Here is a 17,676-nt window from a genome sequence, read left to right as displayed (position 1 = left end):
TCTCTCCCCCCCCCTCCCCCCTCTCTCTCCTTTCTCTATCACTCTGGCCTCCCCAGAGCCATGGCGTTCCGTGGGCCACTCTCTGATGCGACCCTGTTCCTGACCTTTGCAGTGTACCCCGGTGAGCAACAGAACCGATATGTTGATCCGGGAGCTGGAGATGGAGCCGCAGGCTGCTGTGGGCTACCTGGAGAACACCCCGTTGGCTGCTCCATCTGCAGAAGAGGAGGGCGATGACGATGACTTCGAAGGGGGAGCTGTGGGTGGTGCCCCCGCGGAGGTGTGCCAGCCCTCCAGCCTGGTGCCCCCGGCCTTCAGGTCCAAGGATCAGATGTTACTGAGAGCTAACAGCCTGAAGAAGGCCCTGAAGCAGATTATTGAGCAGGCAGAACAAGGTAAGGGGTCTAGGTGTGGGGGCCAGGACAGAACTGAAGCCCAGGTGATGGGGACTCGGGGGGGGGGGGGAGTGGGAGGAAAGCGCCCGCCTCTCTGGCTACCTCACTGTTAGGTGAAAGCCTCCAAAAACTGACCCAGAGCCCAAACAGGCCAAAAAGCTGGAGACGGGATCCCCAGGCACTCCTCTGACTTGCTGCTCATCCTCTCCCAGCAGCCATTGCCTCTGGCTTTCTCACCTCCTCCTCCTGAATAGCTTCTCCAGTGTGCCCAGCCGGGATCTCAGTGAGTGTGGAGAGATGCTCCCAGACGGGGTCACTGGAGTGAAGGTCCCTCAACTCCTGAACTCCCCCCCCCACCTTGAGGCGGCTTCTGCTTCCTCCCCTTACCATGTTCTCTTTCTGAAGCTGTTGGTCCAGAGGTGGTGTAGGCCGAGCTCAGAATACAGTCGAAGCTGCCAGCACCAGGCGTGGCAGGGGCCATTGGTTCGGTGTCTGAAAGGCTGGCACCTCTGGGGAAGCGATAGCTGAGAGGGTGAAGGGGGTGCGTAAGGTGCCGCCCACCTTACCCTGCTATCTCGGGAGTTGGGTCAGGAGCCAAGTCCCTCTACACACTGTGTGGCCCTGTTGCTCAGCAGCGAATAGAACCGAGGAGGGCGCAGTCAGGGAGGGGGAGGGGCAGTGCAGAAGGGGGGATCCCGCCAAAGCCTCAGCAGGTACCAGAGTGGAGAGAGAGTCCGGCACATGGATGTGGACAGAGCTCGTTGGACTGACTGTTAGTGCCTGACATACCACCCTAAATGCTTGTGGCTTCTTTGGTTCTCAGTTCTTCATGTGTGAAGGAACGTAAGGAGAGATGAGCAGAAGGCCCAGGACTCGGTTTGGGGGCTTCACACCCCCCTACCTCGAGCTGGCCTAGTGTCTGAGCCCTTGGGGAGAAGCAGAGGTGGAGGCGAGGAAGCGCCTGGCAGTGGGCGCTGAGCGGCCAGGCTGCTCGACAAGTAGGGCAAGGCCAAGCCAACACTGGCAGTCGGGCCCGGAGGCCCCAAACCTGGGTTATTTGGCCCAAATGGAACAGGTTCCTCTGGCTTCCTCTCTCCGCTTCTGCATAGCAGTTGAGAAACAAAACGAGCCGAGCCTGGCACGTTGGAGCTCAGACTTGGCTTCTCCGAAGGGCAGCAGCTCAGAGGAAATCAGCAAGGAGGCCCAAAGCCTCAGTGAGGGCCCTGCCCTGCCCCGACACCCAACCCCTTTTCTTTTCTCTTCTTCACCCTGGGCACGAGGTGAAAGCCCTTCCTCACTTGTCTCACCACCTCCGCTGTTCACCTAACCTTCCCCTCCCGCTTTTTTGGAGACTTCGCGCTGTAAGATGCCATCATCTGGGCCTGAGAAGGGGCTCGGGGCCAACAGGGAACCCCAGCAGGCACTGGGAAAAGGCCAGATGTGAACTGCTTGCCTGGTCAGCCTGTTTACCCATCTCTGCTCCCTCCGTCACCTGACAATTCAGGAGCCGAGAGGCCTGTAGACGAGGCCCGCAGGGAGAGAGGGGCTGCCGTCGTAAACAGGATGTGCTCAGACTGAACCACTGTCAACTAATGGAGCCCCTTCAGAGAACCTCCCTCTCCAGTTATCTCCTGCCCTGCGGTGGGAGCAGGCTGAAGGGTAGCCTTAGAGTGGGCTGTGATGCTCACGGGTTACTGGCCCCTTGGCCAGGGCAGTCGGCAGAATGGGATAGGGTGGAGATGACAAAAGGGGCACACTAGCACCTCTGAGGAAGGTGGCATTACCCAAAAGCTCAGCACTGGGTAGGCTGAGCCCTGAACAGTGGCATCTCTTTGGCCAGAATCCCGCCGTGACACCGTGTCCTCCACCACGTCGTCTGTCTTTCTGGACCAACCAGATGACTCGAGCTCAAGCAACTTTGCTGAGGAACCCGTCACCATGTAAGTATCAGGCCGCGCGTCCTCCAGTAGCCAACCATTCCCAGGCACGACTCACCCACATACCAGGAGACAAATGGGAGTAGCTGTCAGAGGCTGGACACGTTGTCAGGCAGGAGGCCGGCTGGCAAGGTGCCAGAGTCAGGGAGGCTCCGTGCCCTGCTGTGCCATTCACTCACCCTTGTCTTCCTTCTGTGCCCACACCAAAGCCCAGAGATGATGGGGGCCTTGGCTACTTTCATGGCCCTCTAGATCGCCTCGGGCGATGCCGAGACATCTTGCACTTCTGGCCATCAGAGGAGGGTCTGGGCAGCACTGAGGGATGTAGGATGGGCTGAGGAGAAAACCTCTGGGATCTGCGGAGGCCTGGCTGGCTCTCCAGCTCTGAACCGCATGAAGATACTGTTGAGTTGGGATTGGAAAGGGAACCTTTGAGCCCTTCAAGGCTGACCCCCTCCTCATTTTATAAGGGAGGCCCAATGGGGCTTTGGCCCACGAAGGAGAAAGCACTGTGCCCAAAGTCCCCCGGGCAGCCAGGATCGGGGCCCGGGAGCCCCGGCTCCAAACCCGCCCGGCCTCTCGCTCTCCCAGAGAGAAGGCATAGGGCCACTTTGAGGTGAGGCGAGGCCTCTTCGTAGCAGGATTCCAACCTCAAGGGAAGCCTGCCTCCTGGGGCTGTGCAGAGCCGTTCTTGGGGTCTCGTAAGGCCCCGGCGCTCTGAGCTCATCCTGGTGGCTGCCGTTAAGCCGTTCTTCCTCCACCTCTATGGAGTGCACGTGTGGCCTGACCCTGCTAGGCCCCGCGGCGATGGTCCCGCTCGCTTGACAGGCACACTCAGCTCCCTCCTTTCCTCCTCGTCTGCTGACTTTAGCCAATTCTCGGAAAAGTGCGTCATGAACAACTACTTTGGCATTGGGCTGGATGCGAAGATCTCTCTGGAATTCAACAACAAGAGGGACGAACACCCCAAGAAGTGCAGGTATGTTCAAGAGAAGCACCCCCGTGGCCGTACCCACCCCCTTGTCCAGCACCTTTCACGCATCTCTCTGGGTCTCCGTCTGGGGGGCTGCCCTTGGCCCATTCGTGGCGCTGGCCCAGAGGATAACGCAGCATACAGCTCGAGCTTTGGTGTCCATGGGCTAGAGAAGGGGCCAAGTAGGAAACAGAGCTGGGGAAGACGTTCTTGTTTCTGCAGTGCGGTGGTTGAGGTGACTTCTTGGGTCCCAGGCCCGCGCTAGAAAAGCACTCCCTGGCCTCTGCGGGCTGGCTCCTGGCTGGTCGAGCTCCAGGAGGCCCAGTTAGGGTCCTGTCCCAGTCTCCACCATCGCCCAATCCTCTGGGTGTCTGCTTGGGCCCTTCTTGTGCCTTTCCCCATGTGGCCAAGTCTGAAAGTGTCAGGCCTGGAAGGGGCCTGAATTGTGTCCAGCCAAAGCGCTCTCGATTGTGCAGTAACGAAGTCGGCAAGCTCCACAGAGGGATGAAAAAGGGCCGGGGGGGGGGGGGGCAGCTGGAGATCACAAATGAGTCTGGGATGGATTTGCAGGGTCCCTGAGACATGCTAAAGCCTTGACACCCTTTGCCAGGGTCTGGCAGCTAGAAGGGAACTCAGCCGATAGATACCATCCACACAGGTAGTCTGAGGTTGGGCCTGGCCACTGCTTTGCTTCTCCTTTGCTTCTCTGGCCCAGCTCGCCAAGTTGCCATCCCAAACTGATAGAGGCTCCCAGAGCATCTCCTGCTCCCCATCCTCTTTCTCATTGTCTGTGACTGGGCTGGTGCAAATATGCCAAGCCCACCTTTGGGTCCGCCTCCTTAAATCCTCTGACAGAAAGGCAGCGTGCCAGCCTCAGCTGTCTGGGGCCCATTGTGCTGGCGTGTGGGCACATTGCAAGTAACTCTTCCCTCGCTGTCCCCTTCAACCCACAGTACCAATAGTTGGGAGCAATGCTGCCTAAGTGACTCCATGGAGACCTCTGACTTTGGACCCTGAGCTTCCTCCTCAGCTTATGGGCACCTTATGGGCAGGACATAGCAAGTAGGACGCATACTGCCATGTCTTTCCTCAGCCTCCAATAAATGGCATTTTGGAGGCAGCCCCAAAGCGAGGGAAGCAGGCTGTGGGCTGTGAGTCAAACTCTTCTTAAGAGCTCATGGAGGGACTTAAGTGGAATGGCCCCTGGTCCAAGACTTGGTCACTCCACTTGCCACATGCCACCTGGCCCTCCCAGGCATTCCAGAGATCCTGCCTGGTGACAGCTACCTTTGGAGGCTCTGCCCCCTCAGAGGACCCTCCCTGGCCTTTGCTTTACAAATGAGAAGAGCCTCCCCTTCAGGAGATGTTCTTGGGTCTCGCCAGTGGCCTGCCTGATCTGTGCCCCTTTTTCCTCTTGGGGAAGGACGCCCTCCTACACCTCCAGGGATCTGTCCCCAGATGCTCACCTGCCAGTAGAGCTGCCTTCCCTCTCTATGGCAGGATGATGAGTACCCTAAATAGAAATGGGAATCCTGAAGAGACATGCCCGCTTCCTAAGGCCTCTGCCATCCAGAAGCCCTCATCTCCCCCTGTTCCCATCTGTTCTTCAGCCCACTCCATGGGTATTCATTTGGCACGGAGAAATTTCCCAAGTGCTTTGCAGCAAAGCGTCACACACCAAGAGTTGGGCACATGTGTTCACTTGCTCTTTTGGCCTCTGTGGTAGTGGCTAAGAGGCCCGGCGAGGAGAAGGCCTTAGTCCGAGGGTCACAGATTGAGGGCTGGAAGAGGCCTGGGAGCCTTCTAGTTCAGGTTATAGGAGCGGTGGCTTGTTAGAGTCTAGAAGAGCTCAGATCCTACCAGATCACCTCCAGTGAAGCTCTAAAAACATGCCAGGAGAGAGAAAGATGCCCCAAAGGCAAAAGAACAAGCTCTAAACTCCTTCATCCCGGCCAGGGAGGCCCAGAAGGCCTGTTGGGATCCTGCAGAAATAAACGCTGGGTGCTGAGAGAGGCCCCCTGAGCACACTCAAAAGGGAAGGGACTAGCTTCCTGAGTCCAAGCAGACCCTCAGAGAAAAGAGAGGCCTGACCGTAAGGACAGCAAGAACTCCCCAGAAGAAAGGGAATGAGAGAACCAAATGGGGTGACGGCTTGGGTGAAAAACCAGAAAGGAGAATTCATCTCCTCCCCCCAGAACTGAACTCCCTGAAAACTAGAACACGCAAGAGAGGAAACAGAGCATCCCGAGACAATGAGAAATATTAGGGGGAAAGCCCATTCCCCTTGTTTGACCGACAAGGAGCTCTGGAGAGAGGGGACTTGTCTGAGTTTACACACAGGTTCCAACACTGGGCCCTTGCTCCATCTCTGATATTGTTACCCCCAAATGCTCTCTCCGCTTGCCCCTTCTTGCCCCTGGCTCTCTCCAGGACTCTTTTCTAAAAGTCTCTGTTCAAAACACCCTCCCTTAAGCTGGTGGACCCCTAGTCTGAGCCTTAGCACCAAATAGTTCACAATAGAAAAGAGAGCTGCCCCCCCAAGCCTACCTCACTGGGCCTTGCCCCCGTGCCAAAGCTGCCAGCGTGGACTCATATAAGCTCTTCATCAGTGGTTCCCAAACTTCTTTGGCCTCCCGCCCCCTTTCCAGAAAAAAATCTTCCTTAGCCCCCTGGAAATTAATTTTTAAAAATTTTAAAATGCACCATCACCGCTTCCCTGGATCACTGCAGCACCCACCAGGGGGCAGTAGCACCCACTTTGGGAATCACTGCTCTTCCTCAACACTGTTTCCATATGTAGTTGCCCTCCTCGTGGAAGAACCAGGAACAGAGACAGGCTGGTTCTCAATTGCAGGGACTTAAGCCGACTTCCAGGTCCCAGAGGGCCCTTGCAGCAGCACAAGTTGGGCCATCCCAGTGGCCTGGATCAGGTGGCAGAGCTGCTAGCCTTATGGTGCCTTCTCTCCTATGGCTCACTGCTGCTTGGCAGGTTTTAGTCCATCCCTTCCCTCTCTGTCAATTGTTCTCCTGCCTCACTGCCTTCCTTCTCCCCCTCCCACCTGCAGCAGCCGCACCAAGAATATGATGTGGTACGGGGTGCTGGGAACCAAAGAACTTTTGCAGCGTACCTATAAGAACCTGGAGCAGCGAGTTCAACTTGAGGTCAGTAGGAGAAGGGCCTGGGTCCTCTTCACCACACCATCAGGCCTTCCCCCCTCCCACCCCCAGCCTCCAGATGGCCTTTATTTCATTGGGGTCTCAAAGTGGACATGGAGAGCAAGAAGGGGCCTCAGAAGCCGTCACGGTCAGAGGTCTCAAACTTGGGACCTACTTACCACATGGAGCCTATAAAACCCTTCACTTCATCTCAGAGAAGAGGAGACTGAGGCCCAGGTTTGGGAGCCAGATAGTCCTCCTGCCTCCACATTATCTTTGGCCTACCAAATCTCACTGTGACATATTCTGCTCTTTCTCTGGACTGCTCCCCCTTGTGGTAAATATTAACACTGTCTCAGAAGCTGAAAAAAAAACAAAACTGATACAGGCTCTAGGTCAGCAGTGGGGAAGGTTTTTAGAGTTCACGTGCCCAGAGGGCAACTTCAGGCTGTCTGGAAGCCACTGCTTTGCCTGAGAAAGCTAAGGGAGGAAGTGCTAGCTTTGAGTGGCTGGACAGAGGGGTGGGGCATGCAAAAAATGTCCTTGAGCACTGGGAAGAGGGGGAACGGAGCTGCTCTCCTCTGTCAGGGCTAGCACGCGTGCCAATACTTCACCAACACTGCTCTAGATCAGTGATGGTGAACCTACCTGCAGAGTGCTCTCTGTGGGCATGCAGCCACCCTTCCTACCTACCCCCAGTTCATTACTAGAAAGGCAGTGTCTCCAGCAGAGCTGCTCCCTTCCTCCCTCCACCATGCCTGATGACATTGTTTCACATCCCAGCCCCTCCGCCCAGCAGCCAATGGGAGCACACAGGGAGTAAGGTGGGCCACTCACAGGCGGCAGAGCTAGAGGGGAGTAGAGCACTTGGGCCATTCCCCTCACCCTCTCTATACTCACTGAGGACATTCCTCACTTCATCCGCCCCTCTGCCCAGCAGCCCAACGGGAGTGCTTCTTCCCTCCCCTGTGTGGGGTAAAGAGGGCAGGGCACACCCAGCATTTGGTGGGGGAAGGGGCACGGTACATAGTCTGGCATGGCACCCAGTCTGGGGGCGGGGCCCAGCACTCCTTCTCTAAAAGGTTTGCCATCACTGCTCTAGATCATAACACATAGAAGGAACCTTGGAGACCATTGGTCCAAAGCTAGAAAAAACTTCTGAGACCATGGAATCCTAGAACATTAGGGCTAATAGAGACCTTAGGAGCCAAGGAGTCCAACCCCCCTCATTTTACAGGCGAGGAAAGTGGCCCAAATATTGGCTCATATCTGAGGCTGGACTTGAATCCGGGCCTTCCTGGGCCTTGCAAGCCTCGGAAGTGCTTGACCTACCACAGCATACTGCCTGATCTTGTCTAAGCCCATCATCTGACCTCTCAGAGCTGCTGGTGGCCATCACTTTTAGGGCCATATAATCCTAGAGCGGGGGGACCTTGGAGAACGCCCAGTCCAACCTCCTCCCTTCCCATTTGTGGGTCCCAGTTTTTACCTCTTCACAATAAGGCATCTAAGCTCCCGGGTCCTTTCTAGCATTGATACTTTCCAACCTTCGAAAGCACTGAGCCCCAAATCTTTCCTTTGCTCTTCAGTGTGATGGGGAAATCATGGCCTTGCCTAGTCTGCAGGGAATTGCTATTCTCAACATCCCCAGCTATGCAGGAGGCATCAACTTCTGGGGCGGCACCAAGGAAGATAACGTAAGTTGTTGCTTTCAGCCATGACGGGGTGAGGGAAAGAAGTCCCTGAGATGGGACAGCTAGCCTGGCCAAAGACCCTCCAAAGCCTGAGCTCCGGCCACTGGCCCAGACCCACCTGGAGCAGGGCTCACCAAGTTGGACAAGAGAGCCCTTCTGGGGCTGTGGTGAGCAGGGAAAAGAGCTGGCTGGTCCGAAGTTGGGGGGGGGGGGGGGAAGAGTGAATAGCTAAGGCTTGGAAGCTGGGTCTCCCAGCCCTAGAGATTTTCTGTGTCCCGTCAGCATGCTAGCTTAGCTTTCCAAGTTCAGGCCTGACCCACCACCTGACTGAAAACGAGAAATAATCCCCCTATACCCATTACAAGTGAGCCCACTTAATCCAGCCAGGCCCCAGGGAGGTAGAGAAACAAGCAGGCCCCACATCCCTCTTTTCCTGGCCCCCAGATCAACTCCTCAGGCCGATTGACTTTCAAATGAATCTCAGATTCTCCAAGTTTCAAGGGCCTTGCAGCTATCTTATCCCACTTATATCTGAGAAAGCATCCCAGTGATGAACAGCGCCCTTGTTAGGCGGCCTTCCATCTCCTGGGATGGCGCAACTTTCCTTCCAGGCTCAGCATCTAGGGAAGAGTCCTGTCAACAGGACGAAGGCTTTGGGGTGAGATGGGGCCAGGCGGCCTGGACTGGCATTGGAAGGAGCCGGAGATGCTCTACTCTTCCTCTTGGGCTGTCGGGGCGGGGGCGGGGTAGATGACTTCACTACTGTCCCCCTACAGAATTTTGGAGCACCTTCCTTTGATGACAAGAAACTGGAGGTGGTGGCAGTGTTTGGCAGCATCCAGATGGCCGTGTCCCGAGTTATCAACCTTCAACATCACCGCATTGCTCAGGTAGATGGCTGGCAGTCTGGCCTAAGCTTCCATGGAGCTCACCAAGCCCTGGGCAAGCACGTTCATGCATACATAGCAGGGTAATACATGGAGCCTGAATGGCAAGGCCTGGGCGCCCGGGCTAGGCTACTGAGGCTGGACAAGTAGCAATAAGCGTTATTAGGGAAAAGCACTTCCTGTGGGCCAGGAAGTGGGGAGGAAGCTCACGATCCAACCTCTCACCTCTCTTTCTCCTCATTTGCTTCATCTGCCAGTGCCGTGTGGTCAAGATCACCATCTGTGGTGATGAGGGGGTCCCTGTGCAAGTGGATGGAGAGGCCTGGATCCAGCCCCCGGGGATTATCAAGATTCAGCACAAGAACCGAGCCCAGATGCTGACCAGAGACCGGGTGAGAAGTTGCAGAGTTAGACTCAGATTTGCTTCAGCTGGCACCCAGAGCCAAAGGCCAAGCTTCAGCCCTGCCCAGGGATCTACAAAGCTTCCAATTGTCTCCCACCCACATCCTCCTAAGGATCCATGAACTGTAACAACCTTGATGATATTTGATCCCCGCTTCAATGAAACCTTGAAGGAGATGTCCACTGATTTGCTGAGCAGCTTCTCAGTTGGTGGAGGGACCATCGGCTGGTCTGCATGAGGAAGCGGAAAGGGCAGTGGCGAGCAAGCTAGTATCCCCTCAGTGCCAACGCTCACCCAGTGCCTCCTTTATGCCACCGGCCACGTGCCAGACACACTGCTAAGTGCTGCAGATAAAAAAGGAGGCAGCCCTTCCCAGGGGTGTTAGTATAGTAGCTCCTGCATTGCAGAAAAGGCCCCGCGGCGCTTGTTTTTGTCGCTCGCAGAGGAGGGGGTAGGGCACTTTTGTGGCACCTTGCGCCTCAGCTCAGATCAGAAGTCTGATCCCTCGAGACTCAAACATGGCTTAGCAACCACTTCTACAGGGCAGGACAGGGTGTGGCGGGGGAGGGCTGGTCCATGTTTGGGTCAGGCCCCAAGAGAGAGAGCGTCTCCTTTCTGATTGCCTTTCTTTGCCTTTTCCTCATCTCTAGGCCTTTGAGAGCACCCTCAAGTCATGGGAAGATAAGCAGAAGGGAGAAAGCTACAGATCAGCCCGACCCCGGCTCAACTCTCAACAGTCCATGGAATATCTCACTGAGGAGGAATATAGGCTGTTGCAGCGCTTTGCCCGCTCTGCCGACATCCTCATCACCAGGTGAAGTAGTTGGTCTGTGAGAGAGTGGCAGGGCTAGGAATACCCTAGGACAAGACACACTTCGGGAAGCCTGGCCTCTGCAGAGAGGCCCCAGCCAACCATCATCATGAATGACTGGACTGAGGGGTAGGGAACCAGTTTCAATTGGGAGTCCTAAGACCTGGGTTCTAATCCTGGCTGGGCCATTAATTGTCCCAATGACAAAGGAAGTCTCTTTCCCCTCTTTGGACTTCAGTCTTTTCCTGTGTGAGATGAGGAAGTCCGAGTTCCCTACCTAAGATCCCATGATCTTAGATGACTTTTAAGATTGCTTTCAGCTTAACACATCTAAAGGCTCTAGAACTTTCGGCCCCTAATACCTTGTGACTCTTTGCTTTTTAGTGTGGGAAAAAATAGCCTTCTTCTCTCCCTCCGTTTCTCCCTCCCTCCCTCCCTCCCTTCTTTGGGACTCAGCTTTCTGCTGTGTAAGACAAGGGAGCTGGGCAGGCCCAACTCCTTCAGGGCTTCATTTGGGGAAGCTTTGTTAGCCATCCGAGTTTGTACATCCCACGGTGTACACTGAGGTTACATTTGTTATGTGGGATCTGGATGACCTCCCCTGTCCTCCTGCCTTTGGGAATGTAAACAAGCTGATCTTGTTGGTCTTAGAGGATGCATACATGCACATACATACGTAGCTCTGTGTAGTCGTGGGCCATCTGTTTGCCTCTCCGTGCCCTAGGCCACTGTCTCAAAGCGCTAAGTTGCAGGTGAGATGCCCCCTGCAACCGTAGAGGAAGCTCCCGGCTCGGTGTTGTACGCCATTAGAGGGAGTCTCCCTTGCCAGGTGTGGGCTGTGTCCACAGACGCCACCCAATGTCCACCATTCCAGCTGCACTGAGAGGAGGATGCCCACAGTGAGTTGAGAAAGGTGGGAGCTCCCATTGTCACTTCTTAGACCTTGGCTTGTGCCCCAGTATCCCCTCTCTGTGTCCAAAAAAGGCCAAATGTTCTGCAGATCATGACCATCTGGGCAAGAAGGAGCATCATTCCACTGCCCCGCAGCCCTGGGAAGGTACAGATACAAGGGTCTTTCAGACCCCTGCCAAAGGCCTGGAGCGAAGCTCAGGGTCAAGCATTTGAATCCCACGTCCAGCCACTCCTTGCCCCCAAAGCCCTAAGACCCAGGGAAGCTGAGGAGGCATCACCAACACGTGGCCGAGATGGAGCCTTTTCTCTATATGAGCCCCCTTTTGTGCGGCTGCATGTCACGACCTGATGTGGGGACACCAGCGCGTGCGTGGTGCAGATGGTTGGTGTGAGACTTGATCTTCAGGCCCGGACAAGGACACAATCTCCCCTCTAGAAGCACCTAGAAGCACCCTTAGTTCTCGATTCTGCATCTGAGACTTGGCCGGCTGTACCTATATCCTTCAAAAAACTTCACTAGGATGCGTAAGTTTTGTGCGTGGGTTGTCTTTTCATTCTTCTGCTGTGCTGGCAGACTTACCATATAACCACCCATTCAGAGAACATTTGCTCCTAAATGGAGGGGAGTGGACGAGAGCAACCGATCATTTCTCCGGCCTCAGAAAATCGTCCCCTCAAACCCAGAATATCTGACCTGGCAAGCAGGGTGGTTTTATGGTAACTTGTCCCCCAGAGTGAAAGACAAGCCCGGGTTTGGTAATGGGAATCCCCCCCCTTGACTTTTGGTTGGCATTTTAATTGCGTGGCTCCCATCTAAAGCTTGCTGTTGTCTGTTTGCATAAAAGTGGTGGGGCATGAGCAGGAGTGGACTTCTGGGAGATGACCCTCGGTGACTGGTAGATACCAAAGGGAAACGTTGAGGGAGTCATCTGGAACAAGGCAAGGCCCACCAGCCAGCCAGTGGCCTTTGTATCCAGAGTTCTAGAGTTGGACTCAAGACCCTCCCCAGTCTATCAGTTGCCTGAGTAGGTCTGATTCTGGAGGACTGCCACCTGTTAGGGGACAGTCACTATCCTTAGAGGGAAAATCCACCAACCCTATAAATGACCCATAAATCGGGGGACCCTTTGGGCTAGGACTTGCTGCAAGGTCGGGAACCCTGTGCCCGCCCCGATAGACCCCGAGGGCCCCAGGGAGAGTAGCATCAAGCCACTGCCAACCAAGAGAACAAGGGAAGGACCCCTGTTGGGCTGAATCTAGCACAGGGATACACTGAGGTGAGTGTGTAGAACCCCGAGTTCGAGCTCCCCTGGCAGCGTGTGGGACAAGAAAAGGAATGGGGCCCCGAGGACAGATATGTGCCAAGTGTAACTGGAGCCTGGATGGGATGGAGTCAGCCTTGTGAGAGATAGCTCTTGGCCAAATGCTCTCCCACTGGCCTACGGCACTTCAGTCAGGGCCCCACCTCTCCTGAGAAAAGCATTAGCTCATGCAGAGCCAAAGGGTCCCAGATGGCTGCCTTTGCCAGGCTCTTCTCCACAGGGCACAGCAATGAGGCTGAGGCCTTAAAAGACAAGAACAAATTCTTGACCAGGTCCAGTTGCCTCACTGGCTCTCCTGTCTGACCTCTATGACATAAATCTGAGCCACGTTGGCAAGTAGGTGGTGACCAGAGCTACTTGGACTGGGGACATCCAGGACAATAGAGAAGACTGTGGGCTTGACTCCCTCATTGCCTCATGCTCCTTCCCCTACCCTTCCCAGTGTAGGATGCCCCAGGCAGCCCAACAGCTTTCCTCCACCTTTTCCCCTTTTCAGGCCAGGCCCTGGCCAGGAAACAGCAACAAGCAGATCCCAAGGAAAATGTCTGAAATTAGTTTCAGCTCCTCTGATTACTCACAAACTGAACTACACGACTTGGACCAAGCTGCCCATCAGCTTCCTTGACCTTGGATCTGCTGTGGCCATGACCATGGGGGCCCCAGTGGTATTTTAGGTCCCTGCCATGGGACACCACTCTGAATGTGATGAGGGTTCAGGATGTGGCTTCCCCGGACCCCACGCCTTTTTACGTGGCTCACTGATGCCTGGCACCATCGCTGGCCAGCTCTGGATAGCCACCAGAGGCCCCAACGTGGTATCGCTGAGAGTCACCCGTGGCTTCTTTTGGGAGTGTAGCATGGCCCGCTTTCTTTCTCATGTCATAATATCCCCCAAGGATATGGCCATCTCTAGCCTCCAAACTGAGGCTCTTTCTCACTTACCCTTGACTTGGTTGCAGGATCCGAGAGGTGGCCAAGATCCACAAGGCCATAGAGCAGGAGCTGGCCCACTCTGTGAACAGCTGTGCCTCTTCCCTGACGGAAGTACTGCCCAGCAAGCGCAGTGGCAGCAGCCCTGAGGTAAGGGGGCAGCAAGTGGCCAGGGCTTGGGGTTGGGGGAAGGTACACACGCACACACATGAACACACACAAACGTGGACACACAGCAGGGCAGAGAGAGATCTGGTCTCAGATGGGGCCAGAGGGTACCAGGCAACTCAAGTGTTCAGGTGGAAGTGAAAATATGAGCTCAGCAGGAGCTTTATAAGCAACTAACATTCCCTGCTAGCAGCTGAGGCTCCTGATGACTGCCAAGTCTGCGAGGGACTGCGGACACATCAGCAGGCCTTGAATGATGCTCTTAGTGCTCGAAAAATAATTCCTATGCTGGCCCAGATGGTGCCAAAGATCACATCTGGGACCGGCGGCTCCCACACTATGGGCTGGTGATTTCTAGCCCTGGTGGGGAGCCCGGGGGCTCCAAGTAAAAGATGCTTTTGTTGATAGGAAGAGAGGGGTGGACATTATGGAAGGGGGTGCTTGGGCCTCCACTCACTTAGCCCAGGGGCCTAGAGCGGCTTCCTTACACGATCAGTTGAACCAGCAACCCAGGCCCCAGACTTGCTTCCCTTTCCAGGAGGTTCTTGACACTAAGGGAGGCCTGGAGCAAAGTCCCTTCTTGGGGAGTCAAAGTGGGCCAGAGCAGGGAATGGCCCAGTTTCCTGGTCACCTTGCCAGCTCCTTCCATCCCTCGGAAGCCAGGAGCCAGGCTCACCAGATCTACTGATGGCAGGCTTTTCCCCTTCTCTTCTTTCTTCCCCTCCACACCTTACAGAGCCTGAGCAGAAACTCAGCCGTGGAAGTTTCGATTAGCGTGAAAGCCTTGTACAACGAAGCCAGAGCGTATGTGGAAGGGAAGCTGGTGAGTGTAGGGGATGGGAACAAGGGCCAAGGGGCAGGGGGCTGTAAGTCGAGGGGCTAGGGCAGAAGGTCCCCGCTCCTTCTCTTGCAATTGGAGAGCTGAACAAAACTTCAGGTCTCATTTTACATGGGAGGAAAGTGAGGCATCCCAGAACAAAGGGCATGCTACAGGTAGTCAGAGCGAAGCATTGAATACAGCCCCTCTGACACCAATCCCAGGGCCTGCAATGTGAGAGCCAGAGGCAACTGGAACGCACCAACATGAACAGCCCCCTAAGCGCTACAGTCACATTTCTGCTAAAGAGAGCACCCAAGGCCCAGAGAGCTAGGGAAGGGCATGGAATGGCAACAGTGTAAGGAAGGAGGTCCTAGACATCAGCTAGTGGGGGTGACCCTCTGGGCCCCAGAGAGATCACGTGCCGAGATTCGACTTCAGGCCCTATGCCCTTTCTGCTGCACCTACCATATGGGAGGTGGAGGGGGGGCCACAGACAAACTTGTCTTTCCCTCCCACCTCCCCTAGTTTTGCCAAGGACTTGGCCTGGCATCCCAGCAAGAGGAAGGGAAGTGAGAGGTGGGAAAGGACCCCAGAGGCGGCCAGCCCCACTCTGCCCAGAGCAGTGCTTCCTAATCCCAGGGCCTGATTACCTACCTCAACATGTCTACCAGTTCTCACCCAGCTTTGGCCTGAAGGCCTGCAGACAGAAGAGATCCTCTTCCCTGGCAGCCTAATTGGGGCTGGGATGGGGAGGGACCAGGGAGGACCCTTAGCATCCTGACTTCTGTCCTGAACCTGTTCCTCTATAACTTCCTCCCATAGCTCCTAGTTCTGTCCTATGGGACCAAAAGCAGATCCAGGCTAGGTTCTTCCTCCCCAAGACACCCTTCAGATCCTGGAAGGGCAATGAACCCAATTCCCCTCCCCCAGTCTTTTCTTCCTCATGTGGCTTGAACTTGAACATGCTGGGAGGCTTCCCCTGGATGCCCTCCAGCCTTTATCAATGGATTCATTCAACTAGGGTCCTCAGACCTGGAAGGGGCTAGAGGAGATAAGGAGAGCAGTGGTGTCACCGCCCTGGTCTCTGCATGCGGGACCTCTCTTGGAGTAGCCTCATCGGAACCTCCCTTTCGTGTCCGTGGGGCATGCATGGCCACTGTAGGGCAGCCAGAGAGACGGAGAGTTTAGGGACCACCTCACAGGGCAATATTGGGGATCCAGGAGTTCAGACATACCTGGAGCAAATCCAGCTTTGCTTGGGATCTTCCCCAGGGCTGCCAAGTCCACTGCGTCTCCCTACAAAATTCTCTAAGACCTTCCAGGCTTCTCCAGATTTGCCTATCCCTGTGAGTCTTATGCTGTTGGCTGTCCCGCCATGGCAGACAAGCTGCCACAAGTGGCCTGATCTGTCCTTGTAGCCTGCAGCCCTCTCTCCCCTTCCACCTGTTTGTGGAAGGTAGTGCCAGGAGAGTTCCCACCTGGGGGTATAATTAAAAGTGGGTCCCCATGCCAAGGAGACGGGTCTCATGCCAGTGGCATCACTGCCCATCTGTTCCATCTACTTGTCGGTCCCAGGGACATGGAAGTTCTTCACATGTGCTGACCATCCAGGGCTTGGCTTATCTGAGGTGGATCGAAGAGAGGAGTCATCAAGGGTTTGGATTTATGGGCCAGAATGTGCCATCCTGGCAGTGGGAGGGGGCCGGGCTAGAGGCCTGGGCCCAGCTGGATCTGGATAGACTGTCCTCAGCATCCAGATCAGAAACCTTCATGCCTTCACCCCAGAATGCCAACAGCCCTCCCCTCAACCTTGACCTTGAACCTTTGGGTCAAAGGACAAGCAAAGAATCCAGGATTTCAGAGTCAGGCTGTCCCATAGAAGCTGTTCGGCATCAGAGCAGGCTTCTTGCCCGGAGTTTCAGTGTCTTCTGGGAAACGAGAGAGGTGGATTCAGCACCCCCTGATCCGAATTCCAAGGTCCATTCAAGCCCTAAGTCTGTGGTCCTGGGCTTTCTGACCCCAAACTTCAGGCTGTTCTTTTCCCCAGAGTAGGGCTTCACAGGGAGACCCAAAGTTACCTGTGGGCATTGGGTCATATTGCCGCTCTGTTCAAGAGGACTTGGACCTAGCTCCTCCATGCAACTACTCTCTGGCTATCTCTAGTGCAAGGTGCGAAGCCTTGAACCCTGGAGATGACATTTGTGTGCCAGGAAGTGGCCGAGCTCATTCTGTCTGTCTTCCATTTCTACAGCAGTTGGACAGCCCTCGGCGGGAGGAGGGGCTGCAGGTTGCCCTAGCCAATGTCAGCCAGGAGCTGGAGAAGGTGTCCGAAATCCACTGGCTGGCACCCATCCTCAGTGCTGTCACTGAAGAGGTGAGTGCCTTTTTGAATGGGCCACAGAGAGGCAGGGTGCCTGAAAGTGGTCGCCCTTCATTTGGTCTTGCTTCACTGGATCCAGGGATAGTAGAGGCTGAGGTTCTCCTAAGCACCCATGCTAAGTAAGCGCCCTCATGATCTCTAGGGGTTGCCTTGTCAGTGTTTAGAGGGCCTTCCTGGAAAAAAGAATGTGGTGGCAGAGGGAAGCCCAGCTCTTCTGGCCAAGGGTGACTCAGGAGGGCTGATGTCCCCAAGTCTGGGGGAAGGAGGAAGAAAAGCACTGTGCCTTTTTGATCCCACTCTAGCCCAGCTGCTCCTCCCAAGCTCCCCGCACCTTCACCCCAGCCCTGGCCTTTGATCTCATTCAGGAGGCCCGGATGGGGCCGGCTCTGGAGGTGCTGCACATGGCCGTGGGCACATCAAAGACACGAGATGATTTTTGGGAACTGCGTCACAAAGTTACAGAACAGTCACATTTTGTTCATTGAGCGGCCAGATTAGAACAGTGCCTCGCGGGAGGCCTGCCTAGGAACGGACTTCCCTTTGAAGCCACCCGAAGCAAAAGTCTCTGAAATCTCTCCCACCTTGGAGAGCAGCAGTGATAGAGAGATCCCACCTCCTGAGGGAGAGAGCCAGGCCACTGTAGGATAGCTCTCCTTGGAGTTCTTCCTTCCTTCCAGCTTAAATCTACCTCCTTACAATTCCCTGTCATCCCTTCCTGGTTCTGCCCTGGGGGGGGCCAAGCAGAGGGAGCCCAATTCTTTTGCTGCAGGAGAGCCCTGAAGCTATTTAAAAAGCCTTCTCTGGGCTTAATATCCCCAGCTCCTTCAAGTGAACTTGTATGTGGCACAGTCATCCTGTGGTGTGGCTGACAGGGCTGCCTGCTCAGTC

General features: G+C 55.3%; 1 protein-coding gene across 1 annotated transcript in view; it reads left to right on the top strand.

The window, feature by feature from the left end:
• The window catches only part of DGKK (diacylglycerol kinase kappa), a 24,526-nt gene extending 7,253 nt beyond the window's left edge, over positions 1-17,273 (top strand). The window contains exons 6-17 of the mRNA XM_044682853.1: positions 113-395; positions 2,236-2,335; positions 3,039-3,311; positions 6,371-6,467; positions 8,051-8,158; positions 8,932-9,045; positions 9,300-9,434; positions 10,096-10,259; positions 13,450-13,570; positions 14,325-14,417; positions 16,660-16,782; positions 17,091-17,273. Coding sequence (XP_044538788.1) covers positions 113-395; positions 2,236-2,335; positions 3,039-3,311; positions 6,371-6,467; positions 8,051-8,158; positions 8,932-9,045; positions 9,300-9,434; positions 10,096-10,259; positions 13,450-13,570; positions 14,325-14,417; positions 16,660-16,782; positions 17,091-17,273 — 1,794 coding nt within the window. The remainder of the gene's footprint in view (positions 1-112; positions 396-2,235; positions 2,336-3,038; positions 3,312-6,370; positions 6,468-8,050; positions 8,159-8,931; positions 9,046-9,299; positions 9,435-10,095; positions 10,260-13,449; positions 13,571-14,324; positions 14,418-16,659; positions 16,783-17,090) is intronic.
• The last annotated feature ends 403 nt before the right edge of the window (positions 17,274-17,676 follow it).

This window comes from Gracilinanus agilis, chromosome X (genome assembly GCF_016433145.1).
Source record: "Gracilinanus agilis isolate LMUSP501 chromosome X, AgileGrace, whole genome shotgun sequence".
In the NCBI taxonomy this organism is placed as follows: Eukaryota; Metazoa; Chordata; class Mammalia; order Didelphimorphia; family Didelphidae; genus Gracilinanus; species Gracilinanus agilis.
This window is presented reverse-complemented; position numbering and strand designations above follow the sequence as displayed.